Raw genomic sequence first — 22,452 nt, 5'->3', positions numbered from 1 at the left:
TCACCTGGAGCCGTTATACAAAAATTAATTATAACATAATAAATATAATAGTCGATGTTTAGAGAATAATTAGAAGTGAATGTGTGGACTTAATATATTGGTTATGATTTTTGTTTAAATTTTTTTATATAATTTAAAGGTTAAAATATATAATTGTATTAAAATAGTTATAATTTTCTATATTATATATATAGGAAAATATTAATAAAATATATCCGATTTTATTCTAATTTAATATTCAGATAAATCCCTAATTTCCGATAAATCACAAATCAGTAGTTCAATCGATTCAATCCGATTTCCGATTTTTGTAACACTAACGAGACAAAAAAAAGTATTTAATTAAAGAATGAACATTAATTTGTCGTACTGTCATTTCATATGAACAAATATAATATATTGAACAAAAAATATTCAATAACAAAATATGTAAATTCTTATGTTGTGAAAAGATAATATCAAATTAAGTAAATATAATAATATAATAATTATTAATAAAATAAAATAATACATAAAAATATAAATGTTTTAAATAAACTAAAAAATAATTAATAAAATTAATAAAAATATTCAATAAGAATATTAAGACTGTAAAAATTGTATAAGTCCAAATTAGTAAATTAATGTGTAATAATATATTCACAACATTTCTAATAAATATTAAAACTATTAAAGAATGAAAAAATAAATATAAATTTGAAAGTATAAAATAAAATAATAATTAAAAATTTAAATTATATCCTATATATAATTGACATAAGAGAGTTAATGTGGCATTTTTTGGTTGTCAGGGGTACACTAGTAATTTCAAAATTAGTATTATCAAGTAAAAATAGGCGCAGGTGCGATTACTCACAACTATAAATATTATTTTATTAATTCCTATAATATTCTATATATAATCGGTAATAAAGAGTTAACTTGATTTGGTCAACATTAACTCAATCATGCGGTTAAAATAATAATTTCAAAAGTATAAAATATAACGTGGATATAATAACACAAGCAGTAGAAGATATAACCAAATTATATAACATATCATTTGATGGAGTGAATAAAATTTAAATAAATATAGAACTAAATGTTAAGAAAAAGAAAATTATAAATTATCTTGTGTATCGCACGGATATAAAACTAGTAAAATGTAACTCGTGTAAAGTATGTGACATAAATTAGTATTATTTATTTGGTACGATATTTACATTTGGTATATTTAAATGTAAAAGATATATTGTTCAGAAAAAATAAAAGTATAAATAAATGAATTGAATGTGGGGGTCATGTTATTACGAACTATCCTACTTTCTATCGAGATTAGTAGAAGCTTATTTGCAAGTAAAATATACATATTGCCTCAGAAAAAAAGTAAAACATATATATAATATTTTATACTCTCCATGTCCCATTTTATTTGTCACATTTTTTTATAGAAGTTAAATATACCAATTTTTGATCAAAAATTATACATTAATCTTATATTATTTCAAAAAATTAAAAGTTATATATTAAAGTTAATTAAATCTACTGATGTAATTCTTTTATTTTGACCGGGTCAAAGTCATGACGTAAAATGGGACCGGGAGTATTATTTTATCATAAATGAGTATTTCGGAATGCGTGGCAAACACAAAACAGGTAAAGATATCCCTGCCGCACATGTTTGGATGATTATATTTCTGGATATTTTTCACCCACAAAATTTTTGTTTTTTTTAAAAAAAGAAATACAATCATTTTGTTTTTCAGTGAGTGCAGGTTGCACAAGCTTCACCTACTTGATTATATGAAAAATGAGATATGCTTCTGGATATCTCCTTTATATCTACCTCCAATCTCTCCTGCTGCTAGATGGGTAAGTCTTTAATTCTCCAATAGTAGCTTTGTTTACTTGTAATTCTTCAGTATCTTCTGCAGTTGTATTTTTCGATATATGTTTTTCTTGCACGATTTTGATTCAATTATTGGTGAAAGTTTGTAAAAAGGTTGAGAATTTGGGAAAATCTTGGAACCTAGAATTTGTTTATTGGGAATTTATTTAGAAAATTTGATTAAGTTTGATAGAAACATAGATGAAAGTGATGGATACTTTGCTTCAGACTCATAATAAGATTGATTTTTTCAATCCAATTCATGGGTTTCTTGATAAAGTTGGAACCTTGAGTTCTTTAAAGTTTCGAAACCAGGAGCTGAGGTTTGGTCCTAGAAAATCCCATGTGAATTGGGGAAAGAATGGTTCTTTAAAGGCTAGTAGTAGTGGCCTTTTGGAGCTTGTTCAAGAAACCAAGAAGGAAAATCTGGAATTTGACCTTCCTTTGTATGACCCGTCGAATGGCCTTGTAGTGGACTTGGCTGTGGTTGGTGGCGGTCCTGCAGGGTTAGCGGTAGCACAACAAGTATCAGAGGCAGGACTTTCGGTTGTGTCTATAGACCCATCTCCGAAATTGATTTGGCCAAACAATTATGGTGTTTGGGTGGATGAGTTTGAGGCTATGGATTTGCTAGATTGCCTTGACACAACGTGGTCAAGTGCAATTGTTTACATTGATGACCAGACAACCAAAGAGCTTGGGAGACCGTATGGAAGGGTTAACAGGAAGCAGCTTAAATCAAAGATGATGCAGAAGTGTATATCAAATGGGGTTAAATTTCATCAGGCTAAGGTTGTGAAAGTTGTACACGAGGAAGCCAAATCTTTATTGATATGTAATGATGGCGTCACAATTCAAGCTGCTGTAGTCCTTGATGCCACCGGTTTTTCAAGATGTCTTGTTCAATATGACAAGCCATATAATCCAGGATACCAAGTAGCTTATGGAATAGTGGCAGAAGTAGAAGAACACCCGTTTGATGTAAATAAGATGATTTTCATGGATTGGAGAGATTCCCATCTTAATGGTAATGCAGAATTAAAAGAAAGAAATGGTAAAATCCCTACTTTTCTTTATGCAATGCCGTTCTCATCTGACAGAATATTTCTAGAAGAAACGTCCCTTGTAGCTCGTCCTGGTTTAGCCATGGGAGATATTCAGGAGAGAATGGTGGCTCGCTTAAGGCATTTGGGTATTAAAGTGAAGAGCATCGAAGAGGATGAGAGATGTGTAATCCCAATGGGAGGGCCTCTACCTGTACTCCCTCAAAGAGTTGTAGGAATTGGCGGTACTGCTGGTATGGTGCATCCTTCAACTGGATATATGGTAGCAAGGACTCTAGCTGCTGCGCCAATTGTTGCCAATGCAATAGTTCAGTACCTTGGTGGTTCTAAGAAAGGCACTCCGGGAAACGAATTGTCTGCAGAAGTTTGGAAAGATCTATGGCCAATAGAGAGAAGACGCCAGAGAGAATTCTTTTGCTTTGGTATGGATATTTTGCTCAAACTTGATTTGCCTGGTACGAGAAGGTTTTTCAGTGCATTTTTTGACCTAGAACCTCGCTATTGGCATGGGTTCCTGTCTTCTCGGCTATTTCTGCCTGAACTTTTCTTTTTCGGGCTTTCTCTTTTCTCAAATGCCTCCAACACTTCTAGAATAGAGATCATGGCAAAAGGCACTGTTCCTTTGGTAAACATGGTAAACAATCTAATCAAGGATAAAGAATAGTCATTTTGTGTTATTGACATTGTGTTATAAATGTAATGTTCTCCGATTTAGTTCAAATGCTGGTATAGTTACACATATTGATTGTTATCCACTTTCCATATTGAGCATTTTGAGCTTGTACATTTTATAAAGGAGCAAACATGGATTTACAAATGTGCAATTTTAGCTAGGTAGGAAAATTATTACTAAGGGCTCTAAACTTTTTTCTTGTATGTAACTACTACTTTTTGTGATGATATATACTTGTACCATGATCAATAAATATAATGTTTTATGTGTAATCTTAAGAAATGGTCTATTCTGTAGATGACTACATGATATTAAACATGATGTTTCCTTGATAATTTCCAATCTGAATTTATTCTTAATGTCATAAAGATATGGAACAATGGTGTTTTATAAGTCAACCTATCACACACCGGAACCAGAAAGCCACAAACCAAAGTATAAAAAATAAAGCCTCCTAATTTAACCGACACAAGTGAAAAGTGTATTTGGTTCCCTGTAAGACTGCCGACTACAATCAACCCCCAAACCCAAAGTAATGAAAGCAACAAGCAAGATTTTAGGAGACTCGTCAACATCAGCAAACCTGAAAATGGCCTTTTATTTGCTAACCTATTTTATCTTTCCTAAGAAAAAGAAATGTTTCATTAGGACGCTGAGCTAGATTCCAGTTGTGGGAAACAAAACCAGCAGTCTAGCTATAATCAGTAATCTCGTTAATATTTGATTTGCGCTTAACTAGGAGCACGCTACCAACCAGACAAAAGGCACAGTAGGAAAATGGAAATCAACCTTATTTTAACCCAAAATAGATAGCATAAGATGCAAATGTATCAACAGAAAAAATATGTTGGAAGTTGCCTTGAGGAACATCCGAATTTAGCACAATCTCTTTTGGATCCTCAGAAATGCAGTTTCAAATAGCAAAACTAAACTGTCAAGTTGCTAAAAAAAGAATAAGAACATTGATTTACTAATGAACTAGCTTCTTAGAGTTAAATGTCTAGCCCTGGGAAAGTTCTCGGCTACGCTTCGCTGCAGCAACAACAGCATTCATAAAGATCCCACGAATACCACCCTTCTCTAATTCATGAATACCGGCAATTGTTGTCCCACCTGGTGAGGCAACATCATCTTTGAGCTGGCCAGGATGCTTCCCTGTAGCAGTGGCCATGGTTGCTGCTCCTAATACCTGCAACAGTGTCATATTACTCCATCTCAGAAAGATAACAAATAAAAAGTTTTTTTTATTAAGTATACTGAATAAAGTTACTGATGTCTTGAGGCCTGAGGGGTGGCTAAGATGTCCTAAAGCATTTATATTGTAAAAGATCCATTAAGACAGCACAACTACCTCCGCAAAGGTGATCAGAAGATTAATGAAACACAACAGAAACCATAACAATAAGGAAATTCTGATAGCGGCTGAACAAAGCTAAGGTGCTGAATAGATAGACATGACAGTTGACAGGGTAGTGACCTCAATTTGAAAACAGATTACATACAGGATTGAATGAAAATGAGAAAAACTTAGAAGACAAGTAACCTATTGCCTATAGGAAGCACTTCAAGAAAAAAAAAACCAGTGGAATATATTACATACCAAAGCAAACTGTACAATAATGCGTAAGGCACTTCAAATACTGCAGAGGTTTTTAATTAAAGGGTAATGACCTATTACACTTTAAAATAGAATTATCTTCGGTTAACACGGACATACCATGACTCACCCTAATTCAAATTAAACGAACTGAGCTTTTATTTAAATTGAAAGAGTCAACCAAAATAGATTTCAGAAGAAAAATAGTTAGTCAAGGGACTCGTAGAGTCCACACATTTGATTATTATTAAAAGACATAACAAGTCTTTTTTGCTTTCATTTTTCTCTTCACATTACATGATATTTTATGATAATTTTTCTAGCTAATCCGAAAGTTATAAACATTAAATATATAAGTATAGCTGTATATCTACAAGTTGTTTCGGATATACCATAATTTAAATAAACTAAAAGTCAGGTTGCTGACCAATATTTAGTAAGTTGCAGTTATTTGTAAATAAGTTGCATATATGTATAATTTAATTAAACATCATTAACTTAAAACATCACTGATTTTTTTTTTTTTTTAGCAAAAAAAAAAAAAAACATCACTGATTTTGAAATGGTGGCATAAGTCTATAACATTTATAAAGAAAAGCTTTTATTTTTGGTTCTTTAGACTTCGGTAAAGGATTTGAGAACAATAATATTTTAGCATATTACAGTAATAATCATGATGATTAAATATACCCCTAACCGTATAATAACTCTATATCTAACATCTTATTTTAATCGAGATGTACTTCCATTTTGTCTAGACTCGGTTACTCTTTGCATGTATTTCACCACTAAATTTGATAATATCCTAGTGTTACGGAATATGAACTTGTTGGAATGCAACTATTGTATGTAGACACATTTACCAAAACTACATCACAGATGGATGCTTGTTCTATGAAAAAATAGAACAGCTCTGTAAAAAGAGTTGAGCTTACAGTCTGGGAAGCTAGACCAAGAGCCAAGTCTCGCGGAAGGCCTGCAGCTACCCCTCCATCAGCCAAAGCTTCTATTGCTAAAAACATATATGCTGGACCACTACCACTGAAAATTTAAGAGTGTCTAGTAAAAAGGCTGGAATTAGTCTTACCAACAAAAAAGCGAAATTTATGATTAGTATTGTTTAAGAGTATAAATTTGCGTTGTCTGTTATGGAAAGTCAAAAACACTGCCATGGATTCATGCAAGATTATCTTGAAGCTCAACCAAAGTAGTGCTACCTCAGGCCAGTAATTGCATCAAAAAGTTTCTCATCAGCTTTCCATATCTTCCCAATTGCTCCAAATAATTTAGAAATCAGTTCCGCATCTTCTTCTGTTGCAGCAGTCCCCAAGCTCATGACTGCACAAGGCTACTACAAGTAAGAACGTAAAGATATGTCTTGCACTCAGACAGACATTCTAATCAAGTATAAGGTGCAAGTTCGAAAGATTTGAGATTAAAAGAATTAATTATGGAGTAAAGTTATCAAGTAAAGAAGTATAGAAAGAAAAAAATCATTAAGAGTTTTGGTTAGAACCGAAGTAGGAGAAAAAAATATACAGGACTAACATAAACTATCCAAATACCTGATCTTAGTCTATCCAAATACCCGATTTAGTATCCAATGATAATCATACAGTAAACATGAATGTCATGTTTTGCATGATATTGCTTGATGCGTTATTTTTCCAAATTGAGAAATTAATTTGCAAATTCCAATTGTATACTATCTGACCAGACAAAAGTATACAACTAATTACTACCAACATCTTCAGTGACTTAAATTTTTTTACATACTTTATATCTCATACTTAGCAAGCCTTTGGTAAGTGATAGTTATAACCAGATGTTGCCGAACAACACCAGTCACTTAAGTTAAATTAAAAACGAGGAAAATAACGTATATATCTTGTAGGAAGGGTAGATTACCTGAGGCTGCCTTGCCTACAGCAGCAGGGGTGTTAGGCATAACCCTAATAAAACGATCATGCCCAGACCATTCCTGAAAAAAAATAGAAAATTGCTCAACGATGGGTACCATGTCAGACGTGAAATTCACGTGTTAATATTTTCACTACAGGTAGTATTATCAACATAGATATAAGTTCATCAGCACTTCGGAAAATAAGAGTACAATCAATCTACTGCTACTTTTTTACAAAGTGGCAGCCACATACTTAACTTGCAACATCACAGTTGGTAGACCCAAAAGGTTTTAGCAAGAAATTTATAGTCTTTATATAGTTGGTCAAGCAAGAAATAGAATCCTGTAACGTAAAACTAAGCTGAAGTACTACGGAAAGCACGACGGAGTGCACAAGTTTTGTTCAGCGCAGCTTGTTGGTTACAGGGTTTGTCTAGTGTGTGCCCATGGGCACACATTAAGCACTAAATTCTATGAATTTAGAGTGTTTTTATTGGTGGAATTGATGTAAATGCAGGGGGGTCCATCAACATTTATGACTGAAAAACTAATCAAATTTTGACACATATCTTTTTATTGTGTGCCCATGGGCACACAGCAGAAAATTCGTACAGTAAAAACTAATAAACTATTGCTCCAGTTGTTTGCAAGGATTGACAATGGAAGGTATAGCATCAAAAATAAACTATTTTGTGGTTGAATACTTATTACCTTAATTCCCTCATTCAGTTCATTCCTATCTATTTAAATTAGGATAAAATCCACAAATTAGAGAATAAAGCATCATTCTCCTTCTGACCCATTTCTCCAAAAACTCCATCATTGGATAATATGAGCTCTTAATATTTTTTCACTCTTTATCTTCTTTTTTCATTTTGTTCACACACTTTCATACCAATCCTACAACATATGTTTCTCGGAACCATTTTAGAATTTCTATCAAGTACATTACAACTGAAAGATAATTCAAATTTGTCACTCGCATTGCAGTGAACATCTCCTTTAAAGAGAGTATGAATCCAAATTATAAATAAATGGATGAAGAAATTAAACTTTCATTTTGTTAAACAAACAAATATTGTTGTTTGGTCCCTTCAACCATTTGAGTGTGTGATAGATCTCAGTATCCCACCAACAACGAAAATTTTTGCCATTCGCATATTTAGGGAACCTAAACCCACATTTACTATGTGTTAAGCGTATCTCAAATGAATCCAGCAGTTTTTACACATATCTACACAGAGGTAATTTTTAGATCACTAAGGAACGTGGGAATTTTTTTTTAACACATAATTATCTGTGAACTAATTATGACACATGTGCAACACAGTTCTTTAGCTATGAGACTTTTATTTTACTGATGATGTTTGATAGAAGAACATTAAGTAGGCAGAAAAATAAATGTACTGAAGGTCTATTTATTGAACATGGTCGTTCAAAAATATTTATATAATTGCATCGAAAAAACCCGACAAACCTGCAAGTCTTTTAATTTGACACCTGCAACAACTGAAACCAAAAGCTGCTTCTTTGAAAGTTTTGGTTTTAACTGAAGAACCACACCTTTAACTGAAATGCAAGCCAAGTTACAAAAGAGCGCACAGAATAGCAGAAATGTGTCGTATTACAGAATGGGGGCAGTAAACAACCAGGTATGATGATTTTACAAACTCAGGAAGCCAAACAATAAACGCAATACAGTCGTATCTTTTATAATGAAAAGAGAGATCATGATAGAAATTCGCATTAAATTAAGTGAGCAATGACAGGAAAACAGTAAGAGCTAAATATGGAAGAACAGGGCAATACCAACTTGTGGCTTGACAGATAAAATCACCACATCACTGTCTTCAACAACCTGTGTAACGTGATGCCCATCAAAACGAATGTTAAAGAGATAAATACATATACAATGTTACGGTTAGCTTCTAGTATCTAAAATGAGACTAAACAAAATACAACCACGCTGCTTCTTCCCAAGTAGACCTTCTAACTTCCAATCATACCAAAAAAACAATAACCACGATTCGCACTATTGTTTGATTCAGTTAGAAAATAGAGTATAAAGTAAATTGAGTCTACTCCTTCCTGGTTCGGTGATTCACATTCCGTAAACATCAATTCTTCTTCACAGATTATAAATATAAGACAATAACACACCATTTATCAATGTATCCGCATACAAAATCAGTGTGGTATTCGGAAACCATAGGAATAAACATAAAGTGATAGATACATATAAAAATGCATAAATATTAAGAAGGGGGGAATTGAATAGGAAACCTGATCATTGTTATCGAAAACGGTGACACCGAAGGATTGAAAAGCGGTACGACGAGATGGACCGAGATGAGCGGTTCGAATGCGAGCAGGAGGTAAAAGACCGGATTGAACAACGCCTTTGGCAATACTCTCAGCCATTTTGCCAGCTCCGATAAACCCTAGCTTCCATGTATCCGTCGGAATTGGAATTGGAGCAGTCGACATACTTGTGATTACGTACTAGTGTTTTTTTACAACCACCTGCGCGCAAAAACCCTTCTACTAGGGGGTTTTTGTGTATACACATACAATACAACCATGCTCATTATTCATTTATTAATATGCTCTTCTTCTTCTTTTTTGGAATTTATTTTCATGAATATTATCACCATTCTATTATAAATTTTCCTCCCTTTGAAAAATACTTAATTTGAACAGTAAAAAATAAACGTCGAAAAGTCAGTTTCATCGAATATATTTTCTAGCAAACAAACAGAGCCTATAAATCATATTTTTTTAATAAATTTCGAATAGCAATATCATACAATAATTATAACATCTATTTTTTAAAAATATGTTTTGTTATTTTAAAAAAAGTGATAAGCGCTATTTATCAAGATATATATTAGTACCCAACTCCAAAATATGATACATGAGATCTTGATTAGATTATAAATACAAGTTACATATTACGGACGGTTTCTAAATTTTAATATAATCTACAATACATGATATTTGAGACCCTGATTACAAATATAAATCACCCTTTCAATTCTTTTCTCCCTGCATATGAAAAATAATTCCATAATTTCAATTTTATGTAATAAATATTTTCAGCTAAATTTTCGCTCGATTGCTGCCGTAGAAAAAAAATGTTAGAATTTTAATAATCACATTTTTAAAATAAACTAGTTGTTATTTTCCCCTGAATTTTACATGTGATATAATGGTATAAAATTCTAAATTCCATACTTTCCAAGTACATATTTGAAAACCACAATATTCTTATTTGTTTGCTAAAATATGATAATTAAACCTCCAATAACAAAAAGCAGATTTAGAAATCCAAATTGGCTTTTGCCTTTTCATCCAATAGCAAGTGACAAATACGGAATGAGATTCTTACTAATTGGGACAACTATCGAACCCCATTGGCTGGCAGTTACAGATGTTCCACTTGAGGGTATGTCAACTCAAACGCTGGAGAAATTGAACAGAAATATCCCCAGATGTTAGCTGGCAAGTTAGTACCTATATAATCAAATCCTATAAAAAAGGAACCCACGGGTCTTGATTCTTATTCATATGTAACCAATCAATTGAGAAGTTGAGGGGAAAGAGAGATCAAAGGCAACAGAAAAGGGATGGCAGAACTATTCATTAAACAAGCCAAACAGTACTTGGTGACTAGACCCACTTATCCTCAACAACTATTTCAGTTCATAGCCTCCAACACACCTTGTCATGACCTTGCTTGGGATGTTGCCACAGGCAGTGGCCAGGCTGCTACATCCGTAAGTACATTTTCTACATTTATCATTTGTAATCTTATCCGTAATTGATTTCATCATGATGTTCGTGTTTTCAGATTGCTCCGATCTACAACAAAGTGATCGGCACAGACACAAGTCCAAAGCAACTAGAATTGGCACCTAAGCTTCCAAATGTCGAATACAAATGTACACCAGCTAACATCTCCATGGATTATTTAGATAGCCACATTGCAGCAAAATCAACAGTGGACTTGGTCACCATAGCTCAAGCTCTCCATTGGTTTGACAATCCAAGTTTTTATCAACAAGTGAAGCATGTTCTTAAGAAGCCTCATGGAGTCATTGCAGCTTGGTGTTACACTGTGCCACAAGTTAATGCGTCGATCGATGCTGTGTTCAAACCATTCTACACTGTTGATTCTGGACCTTTCTGGGATCCAGCTCGTAAAAAGGTCGATAATGAGTATAGAACCATTGATTTTCCTTTCGAGCCTGTGGATGGGTTGGATCATACAGGTCCATTTGAGTTCAAGACAGAGAAACTAATGAATCTGAGTGAATATTTGATGTACATCAGGTCATGGTCCTCTTATCAGACAGCTAAAGATAAAGGTGTTGAGCTTTTAAATGATGGCGTGGTCGAAGAGTTTACTCGAGCTTGGGGTGAAGATGGAACACAAAGCAAAACTGTGGTGTTTCCTATTTATTTAAGGATTGGGAAAGTGGTAAGCCTCGACAGTTGAGGGTCAGGCGCAAAAACTGATAACAACAAAACATGATATCTTTACTGTTTTGCTGTAATTACTAATAAGTATGCAGATTTCCTTTGATACTACAAAGAGCTTTGATTATTTAGCAAAATGAAAAAAAAACTATCAGTAATAAAGTAGTAAAATTGAAGAACAAATGTGACATGTATTTGAACAATAATTAACATAACAGTTTCACTGGAATTGAAACTCGAACCACAAGTTTCACAAGCTTCACACTTTACAGTATTAATATTTTCAAGCATGTATAGATTTGCTTCACGTTAGTACAATTCATCAAGAAATGGTACATATAAATACCGTAACCATTAGCCAGCTAGCCCATTTAACACATATTTGCTGAAAGGTGGTATCTATAGGAGGTTTAACCACAAAATTTTGGATGTCAACCACTAGCATGTTACTCTGAAGTAGCAAGTGCTGACTGCAATACATCTTCAAGATACTTCTCTGCAGCTGCATATTGCCTCTTTTTGTCCTCAATCGCCAGTGCAGCCAAAGCTTTATCCTGTAAAGAAAGAAGAGAAACTCTTATTGTTCTGCTGTGCCAGTGAGAAATAAAGTTGTTCAAAAAAGGGAACAAAAGATAGTTACAGGAGGCAAGTCTTGGTAGCTTCTCAGTGTATCCATGATGGGCTTCGTCTTTTTCTCCAACTCCTTCCGATGCTCGGCCATTTGAACCAACATCCCATGACTTATCTCGGGGGTGTAACCCACTCGATTAAGCATTGCCTTTTTCAAAGTGAAAGAACTATGGTCAGGAAAAATTCTAAAAAAGAAAAGTGCATACACACAATATGTATTTTTTTTATTTTTGCTAAATCACATTATGTATTTGAGAATACAGCTCTAAATATAATGTTTCAGCTGGAGAAAAAAAAACCCTCTCCCATGTTTTGTTCACTGGAAAAAGCAATTTAACTGCTTGTAGGAATAATTTTACTCATCAGAACCCAGTAATTTAATTTAATAGGCAAACATCCAGTAGAGACAAGTATCTATGAACTTCTTAACGCTACAAATCAGCATACTCCTGCTTTTAAAATACTCAAGAACTTGTACCACTACCATGTCTACTTCATCACACTGTTTTTTATTAAAGAGAAAAGAATACCCCACATTAATTGTCAACATATGGAAACTTTTATAGAATCATTCTATAATTAATAGAAGTTCAGACAGCAAGGATGTATGCCAGACTTCACACATATATAAAGCATACGTATATGCACTTTGCATATATCACAAGTTATGATGTCATTTTGAAGTCAACTGTGAATCACTAAAAAAAATTTAAATGACAAAGCAATAGTCACACTCCATAGTGTGTTCATAGCAGACACAATACTAAAAGACATAGAAACATAAATAAATCAAGAACTGCTCATTGACATTCTACATCCCTTTGTCCTGTTGGCAATACTGTAGTTAACAATCAGTGTCAGACCTTTCCGAGAAAAAAAAAAGTTCAGCCTCTTGATTTACATCCGAACCAATACTAAACATTCTTGTCTGAGTAATAACAATTTTGTAATCAACAATTTCTTAGAACAAACTAGTTTAAAACCCGTGTGATGCACGGATTTCTTTAAATTACAATCTGAATTGAAATTTTTAGTATTATATCATTGATTTGAATTCATATTGAGTTTTAGTTAAAAAGGGTACTTGGTTGGTTATTGATAATTATAATATTAGTATTTTATTTTACTAAATCAAATTATCTGTGTTATTTTGGAAAAGAAGGGTGTTTGGCTAGAAAAAAATAGAAAAGGTCATATGTTTTAGCTGAAAAATTAGAAAAGACGGGTGTTTTAGCTGAAAAGGGTAATTGGATAGTCATTAGCAATTACAATATAATTATTTTATTAAATAGACTTGCGCATGATATTTTTTGAAAAGTAGGGGTTTAAGTTTGGGAAAAATAAAAAGGGTAAAATGTTTTAGCTGAAAAAGACAATTCGTGTTTTAGTTGAAAAATGTTACCTCTGACAACAGAAATAAGAATCTATGTAGTAATAAAGATGGAAATAGTGATTTAAAGTATACAGACCAATAAAACACATATAAGGAGAGCCTACCCATGGTAAGAAACTGAGATTTATGATGATCCACAGCTTCTGACACACAACTCATAGTTTGTGAAGGCCAAGTTACAACCAGTCGGACCATTGTAGATACGACAACAATCAGAATGTAGGTACTCTAACAATCAGAATAATTGATAAATACCATTGACTTGCCAATTATTCATACACAAATCTACCAATCATTCTGCAAAAGGTCTTGCAGGATTCTAATAAATACAAAGTCTCGGGTTGTTATATGTAGCTATGACTGGTGCATATGTGAGTTACCGTATGCTAATTAGAGAGACCCTATGACCTGGAAAAAGTCATAAATACTATAATTAATATCTTAAATTGATGATACCTTGTAGTTGGCATGCTGTTGAAGGTACTGCCTCTCTTTCGATACAATGAGCTTTAAGTTATTATCCCAGTTTTCCATTTGAGCCTCGCAAGGAGCTACATCATCTTCCAATTGTGCAAGTGTTCTGCACGGACACAATAAAGTACAGGTGAACTACGAACAAATATATCATGTATGTCCTCTCTACAACAGCTGGTAATCAAATGTACACAAGTATAAAAGGATATAACAGTAGAAAACAAACAATTAATCCAAAATAAGCTTAAGCTTCCCGGACTTGTTAAATGATAAACCAAATGCATCCAAAACTTTACCTTTTCAAATAAGTCAGTCTTGCTATTGCCTTCCGCGTAAAATCAAGAAGAACTTTAAACTCTTTCTGCACTTTAGCCCTCTTCTCCTCAACCCCCGTCTTTCTCAACGAAATATCCCCCAATGCTACAAGAAAACTAAGCACACACAACAACCTAATCAAACACCCAACATAAACAACACAAACACTAAAAAGAAGGCAAAGAGTACAACTTTCAAACCTACTCAGCTCGGTATCTCTAATATTCAACAAATTGGCAACATTAGCGAGTACTTGAGCCGATGACACGACATTTGCCTGTAAACTTTCTTGCGCTAATCCAGCATTCTCTAGTATCTCTCTAATTCTCGCAGCTACAAATTTTATTTACAAAAATTAAAAACAGCCCACATTCTAAAATACCGAAACTAACACTAAAACCCAAAAAACAATCAAATAACAACATTCATAAAATCACATAATTACCCCCAAAATTTGAATACGTACTGACATTAGGGCTAATATAAAAAATTATGACGTGGGTATATAAAATAATGACCTTGAGATCGATATTCAGAAGCTTTGATGCGAAAATCATTGGCAACGATCGAAGAAGCGTGAGTTTTGGATTGAGAGAGAGTGGCAAGGTTATGTAAATAAGCAATGGCACGAGGGGTATATTCGAATTCAGGTACATCTTTACCCACTGCGTCGAATTGAGAAGAGAGCCATGCTTTCACTTCTGATATTCGGGTCGGGTCGGATGTCGCCGGCAGATCCGCCATTGTAGTCTGTGTCTGTGTGATAGGACCCAAGTTTGAAATTAGAAATGAAGCACGCTCAGAAATTGAACTTGAATTTCACCAAAGCTTTTTTAATTGTTCTTTTTAATATTCAAGATTTATAATAGGGTAAAAAAAGAAGACGTCATATGTTATCAAAATAGGCGATTATTAATCCTTGGTAGGTGGAAAAATGAAATGATTAAGTGAAAATTGGGTCAAAATTTATTTTTTTAGAAATTGGTCAAGAATTGGGAAAATCGAATTAATTGGTTAAAGATCAGTCTCACCGATAAAAAATAAAAAAATATATAGAAAAATAAAAAATAAAAAATAATACATTTGTAACAAATTCAAGATAAATGTTATTCTCATATACATAATTACTATTTTAAATGATTAAATAATGAATTTTCTTAATTTATCATCTCAAATTTATCTGAATTCATAAGTTAGATCATAAAATTATATTTACTTTAATAGCATTATATATTTTAGATTTGTTTGTATAAATATTTATGATAATTGTATATGTATAATCAAAAATAATAAAATAATTATATATATTAATATTTACATTTAATAATAATTTTAAATAAGTTCTGATCAATGATCCGATTAATCAATTCTTAATCGATTAATTTCTGATTACCCAATTAATCTCTCGATGCTCCACCAACTACGTACGATTCCGGTTTTTACAACACAGTTAAAATATAATAATTTATCAAGTTATAAAATACTGGAACACTTTATTTTTAACTTTGATAATAGAATAGTTTTGATAAATGAAAATATTGTCTGGTCCAAGAATTTCCATTAACGAGGGCAAAATAGTGATAGAATATATAATGTAACACACACTTTTCGCCAAGAAAGATTGGTGGAGTTCCATAGTTCTTATCTTCTACTGAGGACGTCAAGCCCTGCATGAGTTTACTTGTATACGTATATAAATAAAAGAATATAATACATACTTCTTTCTCAATCTATGATAGATATAACTGGCAATAATATTTACTAAACCAAATATAGTGATTTGAATCCCCCCCCCCCCCCCCTCCCCTCCTATTCGACCTGGAATGCGGTAACTGGTAAGAACCTGGATTAGTCATTTGTATTTAACATGTATACACTCAACTATATCATTAAAAAGAACAAAAAAATACAACCATTACAAACGCTGGTAATCAGCAAAGTAAAAAACTTGGACATTCGAACATTCAACTTTGCCAAAGCACAAGGTACTCAGTTGTGTTGTATCAGTTCAAATAAGCCTATTGATATGCATTTCCGAACTCCATAACACACAGCTGCTCATAGCTCTTGGATACATGGATCCTATTTCACATATTCTTGGCTTTCCGAATTCAACTACATTTAATTGCATTCAAATTGGTAAAACTCGAATTAATCAACTCCATCAGCAGTTAAGTTTTTCCGTATATGTTATGATTGGTCTTCGTCAAGGTAATGAAATTAAAGATGATTAAAATCTGAAGGGCAGAAACTAAAAATTGAAAACCTTTGAATATGCGAGTGCACCAACTCATAAAAGTATCTAGCACGGTAAAAAAAAAGAAATTTAGCTTTTCCACGGAAACAGCCAAAAAACAGAGTCCCTCCTCCGCCTTCAGAATCAATACTGACAGAAATCACCTTACTAAGGGATGAGGCCTATGACATTACACCACAGATAAATCATCACCCAACACAGCTATAAGAAACATAAGACCCAGTAATATCGCTATTGTTTGTCACTTCCAACACCTGCCCCTTCTCAAACGCATAATACCGGACAATAGCATCATCTACTTTGATACGAGGAAGCTGTAAAAGATCAATGATTAAACTTCATCAGATTGATATATACCACTACAAATCCAGAATTTTGATTACTATAGAGAAGTCATATTACATCTAATCTACCAGCCTACAAGTTACAGAAAGCTCATCATATGTCCAAAGATGTGCTTGTGAATTTGTTTCTTTTAAAGTTAATTTCCAATTTGCACCACAAGTAACTCTGACGACTAACAAGAGTATAACACAAGAGCTTATGCAAAAAATTCTTCTTCTCAGATATTAATTACTATGATTTGAAAAATATTCACCTGCTTTTCATCCAATGTGTACTTTTTCAAAAGCTGCTCTTTTTCTTCAAATGTTAGCAACCTAAACTTTGGCATCAGCATATGCTTTGTAACATTCACAAGTAAGTCAGTAATCTGTAAAAGAAAAGCAGGATAAGTTTTACAACCTGAAATATTAGGCATTCCGTGGCTATGATGAAAAGGAAGAAGAATACAACCCAAATATATACTCTGCATCTAGGTATAGAAATATGATATCCACTTTAATTTTAACTAGTAGCAAATATAAAAAGATAAACTTGTGAATGTATAATAAACCAAATTTACGCACATAGGCAACCAAGTTCAAAAAACCAAAGGTCTTGATCCTGTAGGAAAGGAGAACACAACAGCAAAAAAGAAAAAAAGAAAAAAGAGAGCCAATTATTGCCACCTAAATCCCAGTAAGATGAAAAAGAAAAAAACAGAACTCTAATAAGCTTTATTTTAAAAATTAATAACATAAAAGGTATGCCTAATAGATCAGTCATTGTTCAGTTAGTCATATACGTTATACGTATCTGCTTCGCCACATATAATGTATGTCATAGATACTTAATTGGGGTTCACAGGGAGCAATAAATGAACTCTCTGAAGAGTTGTCTGAAATTCAGAGACAATTGAGAAAAGCCAACTAAATTTGGAAATTGAATGACATCCTATTTTAATATTCTGTGAAGAGATCAAACGTATCTGAACCTATAAGATTGTTTAGTTTCTTTGCTGATTTTAGGTCTGTCAGAAGGGGGTCTGACCTTCAAGAGAACCTTCCATTCACACAACTATTGACTCAGAGTTGAGAGCCCTAACCACCACGAAAAAGTTGAAACATTCAACTGTAATATGAGCCAATTTTGCAATCCTCACTTGTTTCTAGATAATAATCTAACAAAACTTGTGAATAAATTCTGAGATTCCTAATTTTCTCAAAAATATCATCAATTATACAATTTTTTACTAAACATGTTTGCAATACAACTTTTGAACCTTAAGCCTAGTAGTGTGGTGAAATGTTCCATCTCATCCTATAAAAAACAGCATTTTCTTGAAAAGATGACAGTGCATATTTTCTAGCAGAAGGATTAATTAAGTGCATATGGAGAGAACGAAATGCCAGGAAGCATGATAAAGAAATATTTGGTCCTAGGAAACTGTTGGAAGGCATGATAGTTGATATTCAAGCTAGAGTCATGAGCTCCACTTGGTTAAACAAACTAGATTGTATTAACTTTTTGAATGGTTTGGCTTTTCTAGTTTTTAGTTGCTCCTGTTAGGTTGCATTCTTTTGCTTTCTATTCACAATCTGGCTTCTCTAGATTGTTTATAGATAGATCTCTATGTGGCCTGTCGCATAGCAAGGGTCAACCCCCGTATATTCTTTAGTTTATATATATATATATATATATATGCAACTTAGCAAAAAAATAAATAAATAACCAAATACAAATAGTTCTATAGTAAGTCCAGCATCGGGCTTCCTTCATATTTCCAAAATGACTGTAATTCTCAGAGATTTTAGCATTCTCCTCACAGAGCCTGAGGAAGAGTGAAGTTAGCATAGACAGGTCTCAAGTATTTTAAAGCTTGTTGTGACACTCTCCTCTAAATACAAAGTTTCTTTTCATTACAGTGATACCATTAGATAAGTGTTGCGAATTTTAACAAATCAAGCCTCTTCAATTAGAGCAACACTTTAACTGATGGATGCTTTCTGCATAATTCTTAAGAACATTAACAATGAAAGACAACTGATAATTGCAAACTCGGAACTATACGAGAAGACTTACTTGAAATATTTCGACTTTAAAGGGAAACTGATCCCAAGTTTTCGTTGCTTGGTCTGTTATTTTATCTTGAATCACTACAATCAACCGACTGAGTGACTCCTTGTCTGTTATCTTTCCTGCAAGGTTCCGGATTTGATTAACTTTCACGATCCCTTTGTCACAGAAAACTACTAATATCTGCAGTTGAGATCATGAACCCCCATTAAGACAGAGTTTAAGATTTATATCAATACATAAAAAAGTTTAAGTCAAACAAGAAATAAACTAACAATCCATCTCAAATCGCAAAGCCTTTAAATCGAACAGTACCAAAAAAATCAATAGTTTCCATGTATCTCAAATGATACATGATATCTCAAACAAGAAATTAACTTTCACGATCCCTTTGTCACAGAAAACTACTAATATCTGCAGTTGAGATCATGAACCCCCATTAAGACAGAGTTTAAGATTTATATCAATACATAAAAAAGTTTAAGTCAAACAAGAAATAAACTAACAATCCATCTCAAATCGCAAAGCCTTTAAATCGAACAGTACCAAAAAAATCAATAGTTTCCATGTATCTCAAATGATATTACAATATGGGAAGGGCAAGTTGTACCTTGTACTCAGTCCTTACCCCTAACCAGAGGAATGTGTGCAATATAAGCATGCACTGGCCTATCTTAATTATAAGGTACTGGGAATAGCACATGCAGTTAGGGTTGTGCAAAAAAAAGTCAAACAGACCGGACCAAACCGACCAAACCCCATTTTTCGGTTTTTTCGGAGGTTTGACTTGGTTTAGGTTTGGTATGAATAAAAACCGTTAATTTGTGGTTCGACCCGGTTTTCATCTCTAAACCAAACTGTTTCAATATATTAATATATTTATAATAATTATATATCATTTTTCATGGAACATATTTATTTAAAACTGCATAAGTTTATCTTATACTACATTAGTTTATCTTATACTTAATCTCCAAACCAGACCGTTTCAATATATAATATTTTTTTAACATTTTATGTGTTTAGTTAGGTTTCAAACCGTTAACGACTAGACCAAACCCTTTAATTGTTGTATGGTCCGGTTTGATCACAAATTTCAAATAGTCTGGACCGTTTTGATATTCAATAAAACCTTCATAAATGGTCTTGTCCGAACCGCTTCACACACAGAAAAAACGCCAGAAACAGAAACCCTATCAATCTAGAATTATTGTAAAAGTCAAAACCATGACCCCAATAAAGAGTCACAAATCACAATCCAATCAAAATGGTAAACATTCCCCTTACCTTTAATATCAAATCCACAAGTAGTCATATCAAATCCACCAAATTTAAACTCTACCAACAAATAACAATGAGTTAAAAGCATAAAGGTGGCTGTAGTTTTCTTAAATTAGCAAAATTTTGGCCGGAGTTTAAAAGTGACAAGTTATTGGCCACATTACACTCCCGCCTTTTAAATCATGGTGGTCGTAAAATGTTAACAGTGTAGTAAAATTTTAGAAAGTGAAGTCTAAATTGCACAATGATGGCTAAATATTACATCTATTTTCAAAATATTAATATATCGGAGTTTCAAATTTTTTAAATATAAAATTGATATTGTATCTTATTTTATACATTAATAATGATGAATGTGAATCAGTGTATAATGACTAACTATCAGTGTATTATGATATACGAGAAGATAACTACAAGACCCGCGGAAATTTATTAATAATAAAACACTAAGGGTAATCTATTTATTTATTATATCAATTAAAATTAATGTAATCTCTTATTATTTAAATTTACAAAAAATTGCAATTACAATATTAATTCAACCATTTTTAATATTTTGTTAAATAATATAAAATTCTCCGGAAAATAGAGATGTATTGTAATTATAATATATATGATACGAACAATCTTATTATTTTGATATAAATAATATAAAGCCTTATAAAAGAAATAGAAGTATATATTATAATTACAATAAGATTTGGATAATTTTAATATTTAATTAAAAAGGGACAAATTCATTATTTAATTTAAAGGGATTTCACCTATTAAGGTTTTTTGTACAAAGGATCCTTTTAGAGTTTTAATTCTTCATATTTTTCACTTTTTAATTCATACTAGTATATAACCCGTGCGATGCACGGTTGTTTTTATCATTATATATTGTAAATTCTAATTTTAATATGTTGCTGACATGATTCGAACCTTATACCTCTTAAAGAATACTATTTTTGTTATAATTTTAATATGTTAGTGCCAGGATTCGAACCTTATACCTATTGAATAAAACTAATTTTTAAGAATAAATCTAACAGTTCTTATTGATTTGATCTAGGTGAACAACAACTACAAACAATTTTAATGTTTCGTCTTTAAAATAATAGTATAGATTAAGTATACTGATTATAGAAAATATATTTTTTTTCTGCCCGGTCAATCATTTGAAAAATGGGCTAAAACTTAGTCATCATTTTGTGATTTAATGTATTTTTATTTAGTTAACGGACAAATAAAACAAATAACAATAAAAACAATAACTATAACAATAACAAAGTTTAATTATCAAAGATTTAAACTTTACCAAAAAAATAACAATAAAGACTCAAAATTGAATCAAAACAGTAACAAGTCCCCAAACCTTTAAACTCCAAACCACACAAAGTACATAAAAACAGGTAAAAATTCAAGATTATTCACTGCATGCAGAAAAGGGGGCCAATCAAAATCGAAAAAAGAATCAAACTTTTACAAGAAACAACAACAAAAATCAAACCTTGTTAGAGGGGTCGATTTCAAGAGAAGCAGAGATAGAAAGGCGGGAAGTATGAGGGGATTGGCCATAAATGGCTCGAAATTGGTGAAGAGACATTTGAATATCAGAGTGAGGAACAGAGTAGCCTCTGTCACGGAGCATCTCAACAAGTGTTCGCCTGGAAAGATAGTAACGGTGGCTGTCTTTGCTTCCATCGTCTTTGAACCCACTTATACTTGTCTTTTGGGGTGCTTCTCCTCCTCCATCAGTTTGCATCTCCATCTTTAACTCGCCTTTTGTGAACTGGTGTGTAACCACTTTGTGTACGCGGAAGAGGTGAACTCGAATATTGTGCGCTGTGTAGCTATTTTGTTTGGTAGTTTTGAAGTTCAAGGGTGGAGTCAAATGTTAAATTCACTTGGCTTCCCATTTTTCCTTTTTAATTACTCACATATATTCAATTTTGAAAAGTCACTCATATCAAGAAGGTGAATGTTATACTCCCTCCGTCTCATATTACGTTTCTCATTTTGAGTTTTTACGTTATTCACGGTAAATGATTGATTCCTAATTTACGTCTAAAATATAAGAGCAAATATAGTCATGGATGATCTTATTGGATTCGTATTTATGAATATTTTAATACAATGA

The 22,452-nt window shown here is 32.7% G+C and overlaps 5 protein-coding genes across 5 annotated transcripts; 2 read left to right on the top strand and 3 right to left on the bottom strand.

Moving 5' to 3' along the window:
• Nucleotides 1-1,641: 1,641 nt before the first annotated feature.
• Nucleotides 1,642-3,715, top strand: LOC141689694 (lycopene beta cyclase, chloroplastic). Its single transcript, XM_074494050.1, has one exon. The coding sequence runs from the start codon at nt 2,069-2,071 to the stop codon at nt 3,593-3,595; it is 1,527 nt and encodes a 508-aa protein (XP_074350151.1). The 5' UTR covers nt 1,642-2,068; the 3' UTR covers nt 3,596-3,715.
• Nucleotides 3,716-4,378: 663 nt separating this feature from the next.
• Nucleotides 4,379-9,699, bottom strand: LOC141688824 (pyrroline-5-carboxylate reductase). Its single transcript, XM_074492933.1, has 7 exons — nt 9,388-9,699; nt 8,914-8,962; nt 8,582-8,673; nt 7,110-7,182; nt 6,419-6,539; nt 6,137-6,242; nt 4,379-4,793 (listed from the first exon to the last, which is right to left on the bottom strand). Exons 1-7 carry the CDS (start codon nt 9,589-9,591, stop codon nt 4,605-4,607), a joined length of 834 nt encoding a protein of 277 aa, XP_074349034.1. The 5' UTR covers nt 9,592-9,699; the 3' UTR covers nt 4,379-4,604.
• An 855-nt stretch (nt 9,700-10,554) lies between these two features.
• LOC141690257 (uncharacterized) lies at nt 10,555-11,812 on the top strand. Its single transcript, XM_074494959.1, has 2 exons — nt 10,555-10,880; nt 10,955-11,812. Exons 1-2 carry the CDS (start codon nt 10,731-10,733, stop codon nt 11,600-11,602), a joined length of 798 nt encoding a protein of 265 aa, XP_074351060.1. The 5' UTR covers nt 10,555-10,730; the 3' UTR covers nt 11,603-11,812.
• On the bottom strand, nt 11,755-15,219 carry LOC141690256 (AUGMIN subunit 1). The gene is made up of 6 exons (XM_074494958.1): nt 14,914-15,219; nt 14,596-14,728; nt 14,377-14,511; nt 14,063-14,186; nt 12,224-12,361; nt 11,755-12,137 (listed from the first exon to the last, which is right to left on the bottom strand). The coding sequence occupies exons 1-6, from the start codon at nt 15,137-15,139 to the stop codon at nt 12,030-12,032; spliced, it is 864 nt and encodes a 287-aa protein (XP_074351059.1). The 5' UTR covers nt 15,140-15,219; the 3' UTR covers nt 11,755-12,029.
• A 1,423-nt stretch (nt 15,220-16,642) lies between these two features.
• LOC141693977 (DNA-directed RNA polymerases IV and V subunit 5B-like) lies at nt 16,643-22,238 on the bottom strand. Its single transcript, XM_074499180.1, has 4 exons — nt 21,823-22,238; nt 19,056-19,232; nt 17,251-17,364; nt 16,643-16,966 (listed from the first exon to the last, which is right to left on the bottom strand). The coding sequence occupies exons 1-4, from the start codon at nt 22,081-22,083 to the stop codon at nt 16,841-16,843; spliced, it is 678 nt and encodes a 225-aa protein (XP_074355281.1). The 5' UTR covers nt 22,084-22,238; the 3' UTR covers nt 16,643-16,840.
• Between the last annotated feature and the right edge of the window lie 214 nt (nt 22,239-22,452).

The sequence above is a fragment of the Apium graveolens genome, chromosome 10 (genome assembly GCF_009905375.1).
Source record: "Apium graveolens cultivar Ventura chromosome 10, ASM990537v1, whole genome shotgun sequence".
Lineage (NCBI taxonomy): Eukaryota > Viridiplantae > Streptophyta > Magnoliopsida > Apiales > Apiaceae > Apium > Apium graveolens.
The sequence above is the reverse complement of the archived record's forward strand: the minus strand, read 5'-3'. Positions and strand labels throughout refer to the sequence as shown.